This window comes from Corythoichthys intestinalis, chromosome 6, assembly GCF_030265065.1.
Source record: "Corythoichthys intestinalis isolate RoL2023-P3 chromosome 6, ASM3026506v1, whole genome shotgun sequence".
Taxonomy (NCBI): Eukaryota; Metazoa; Chordata; class Actinopteri; order Syngnathiformes; family Syngnathidae; genus Corythoichthys; species Corythoichthys intestinalis.
Window position 1 is genome coordinate 51,786,864 of NC_080400.1, and position 2,782 is coordinate 51,789,645.

The 2,782-nt window shown below is 39.3% G+C and overlaps 1 protein-coding gene across 1 annotated transcript; it reads left to right on the forward strand.

Annotated features, from left to right (window-relative positions):
- The first annotated feature begins 798 nt into the window (after positions 1–798).
- Positions 799–2,204, forward strand: LOC130917102 (coxsackievirus and adenovirus receptor homolog). Its single transcript, XM_057838190.1, has 2 exons — positions 799–853; positions 1,342–2,204. Exon 2 carries the CDS (start codon positions 1,350–1,352, stop codon positions 2,202–2,204), a length of 855 nt encoding a protein of 284 aa, XP_057694173.1. The 5' UTR covers positions 799–853; positions 1,342–1,349.
- The last annotated feature ends 578 nt before the right edge of the window (positions 2,205–2,782 follow it).

Consider the following 2,782-nt stretch of genomic DNA (forward strand, 5'->3'; position numbering starts at 1 on the left):
GGCCCACCACGACTGATAGATGGGTCATGACTCATTACCACCCCACCTCGTTTTCCCTTTTATCTACCCTTTTTCTGTCCTCACATCTTTCTGCCATATATTATTTACTTTTGTTATGTTGCTCATTTTTACGTCTAAATGTAAACACTCGACACAGAGCTACGCATACGGAGACACTTGGCTGCTTCACCCTTCCATTTATTATTTCTTTTGTACTTCCCATTGTCAGCATAAGGAACACGTAAATCTGATACCACCTAGTGGTATAATACTGTATAAAAGGTTCATACATAACCTCTCCTTCACACGAAGATTTCTGTTTCGAAACATGTAGTCATTTTCATGATTTTTTCTTGACAGTTGTATTATTTCAAATTGCAAATCAAACTTACAAGCAACCTTTCTGTTTTTTTAAAGAATGCTTACTCATCACTATAACATGGAGTTGGTTTAGTAATCCTTACAGGATAGCTTTCTAACTCTGCTACTTTGGTAGGTTCCTTGCGTGGTGTTTCCATGGCTTATGGTATTTGAGGTCGATGGGTAGCTTGGAAACTTTTTCAGCATCATCTTGATGGTGAGATGCGTTAGTGTTGGTGAACGTGTAAAAAGGAAGTCGCAAGCAAAAGTGCGGAAATAAAGCGGAAGTAGCGGTACCCAAGTCGTCTAACATGGCGGCGGAGGCGTGTCAACAAAGAGTGACATCACGAGGAGCCCTTTGAGATCTTTGATGCTTTGATCTTCTCGTTCCTATATAAGTTATTTTTTCGTTATGAATTTTTACACCAAATGCCTAAGAAGCAGACAAGTGTTGCTGTTGTTGGTGTGCATCTTCCTTCCTAAAGATAAGCAGGTAAGAAATCCAACCTTTTTTTTTTTTTGTGAAAGATTAGAATTGTGGTGTTGTGTATTGATCCACACATATGTTTCCACATGAGCTAAATAGTGCATTGTTCCGTTATCTTTTTGTTTCATTTGATAGTCTAAGCATTGCTGACTAATAACTTTTACACTTGTAATCATGCAGAAAACATGTTATTGATGGCAGTGTTTATGTGTTTTCCATTCTTTTTTTACACTTGAAAAAAAAAAAATTGCTGTCCTCAATTGTATATTTTTATTTAAAGTGTAAACATGACTGATTGAAAACATTTAAACTTGTAACGAGGCAAAATACATGTAACTGATGTCAGTGATCTTCTGTTTTCCATTGTTTTTTTTTTGGTAACACTTGTAATGAAAAAGTAATTTCTGTTCAAGTCTATGCTTTATAGTGTTAGTTGAAAAAAAAAAACCCATACATGTCACTGATTCCATTATGTTTTTGTTTTTTACTTTCAGGTGTATACATGATGATGATGTGGCACCTCCTTTGGCCTTCTGTCCTCCTGGGAGTGTTTTTCAACATTTGTCCAACATGCCCTCTGGAAATCCAGAAGGAAAGGAAACACTACTACGTCGCCAGGGGGTCAAGTGTCCAGCTACCTTGTGCGTACAGTCACACCCTGGACTCTAAGCAGTACACGGAGGTCTCGTGGAGTATCGTGTCTGCAGACCGAGAGGAGCAACCCATTATTTGGTTTACAGGCGGCCGCTTGTATTCCGATTTGTACAAACCAATGGAGGGGAGGGTCCAATTCACATCAGCCGATCCCCAAAATGGAGACGCGTCTATCAACATCAAAGATGTACGTCCGTCAGACACGGAGATGTACCGGTGTCTGGTGAAGAAGTTACCAGAACTGGACAAGAAGATCTTAGACCTGACAGTCATGGAGGCACCCAGTCAGCCTCTGTGCAGTGTGGACGAAGAAGACAACAGTATGACGCTGAAATGCAGCTCTCTGCAAGGCACCCCACCTTTGCATTACATCTGGTCCAAGACCAGTGGAAATAAGGTCTTGCCTCCTCAGGCCACTGTGGACCCCACAGGAGCCACCTTGCATTTCAACATCACCGAGCGGGAGTGTGGAAGCTATCGCTGCACGGTGGAAAGTATGGTGGGCACCAAACACTGTGACCTTCACCTGGACTGTTCGCTGCCCCAGGACAACAATGTGAGCAGTCCACGATTGCTGACAACCACTGCAGTCGCTGCAGTGGTTGTCACTATCACCACACTCTTCATTGTCACAGTTGTCCTTGCCGTATTCCTCTACCGCAAACGAAAAGAGCAACACCAGGACATTGAAATGGAAAAATAATTTGATGTTGTTCATTTGTTAATGTTTGATAAAAAATTGTTGACATTGTTTGTTATATCTTTTACCGCAATGGCATTTTGATTTTTATCTCACTTTAATCTCACTTTTGAATCGAAAAAAAAAGTTCTATGTTATTTCTAGTATGTCGGTTGTGGTTTTTTCATACATGTATAAATGCAGAAATTGACAGAAAACTGAAAGTTTACCCAGGGGGGCAAGAAAAGCACATTTTGTAAAGTAAGTAGTTTTAATAGCTAATGGAAAACTGATCTGGACTGATCATGAGTTAAGGTAAAATAAATAAATACATAAAAAAAATTTTTTTTTAAAACTCGGTAGCAGTAGAAATTATGGAGGGGTCCACCTTCAAATAAAGAATATTTACAAACAAACGCTGTAGTAAACTATAAAGACAGGTGATACCACACTACTTCAAGCTTATATTCCTCGTAATATTATCAAAATTAGTTAAATTAATACAATCAAATCTTGACTTTAATCATATGTGCGCTACACTGCCCCTAAGAGGCCATACTCCCACACAGCAGTAAATCAGTAGTTATTTTTAAATTGTTTTA

Bases quoted from the DNA above. Each gene is read 5' to 3' on its own strand.
- LOC130917102 (XM_057838190.1), top strand. From the start codon at position 1,350: ATGATGATGATGTGGCACCTCCTTTGGCCTTCTGTCCTCCTGGGAGTG.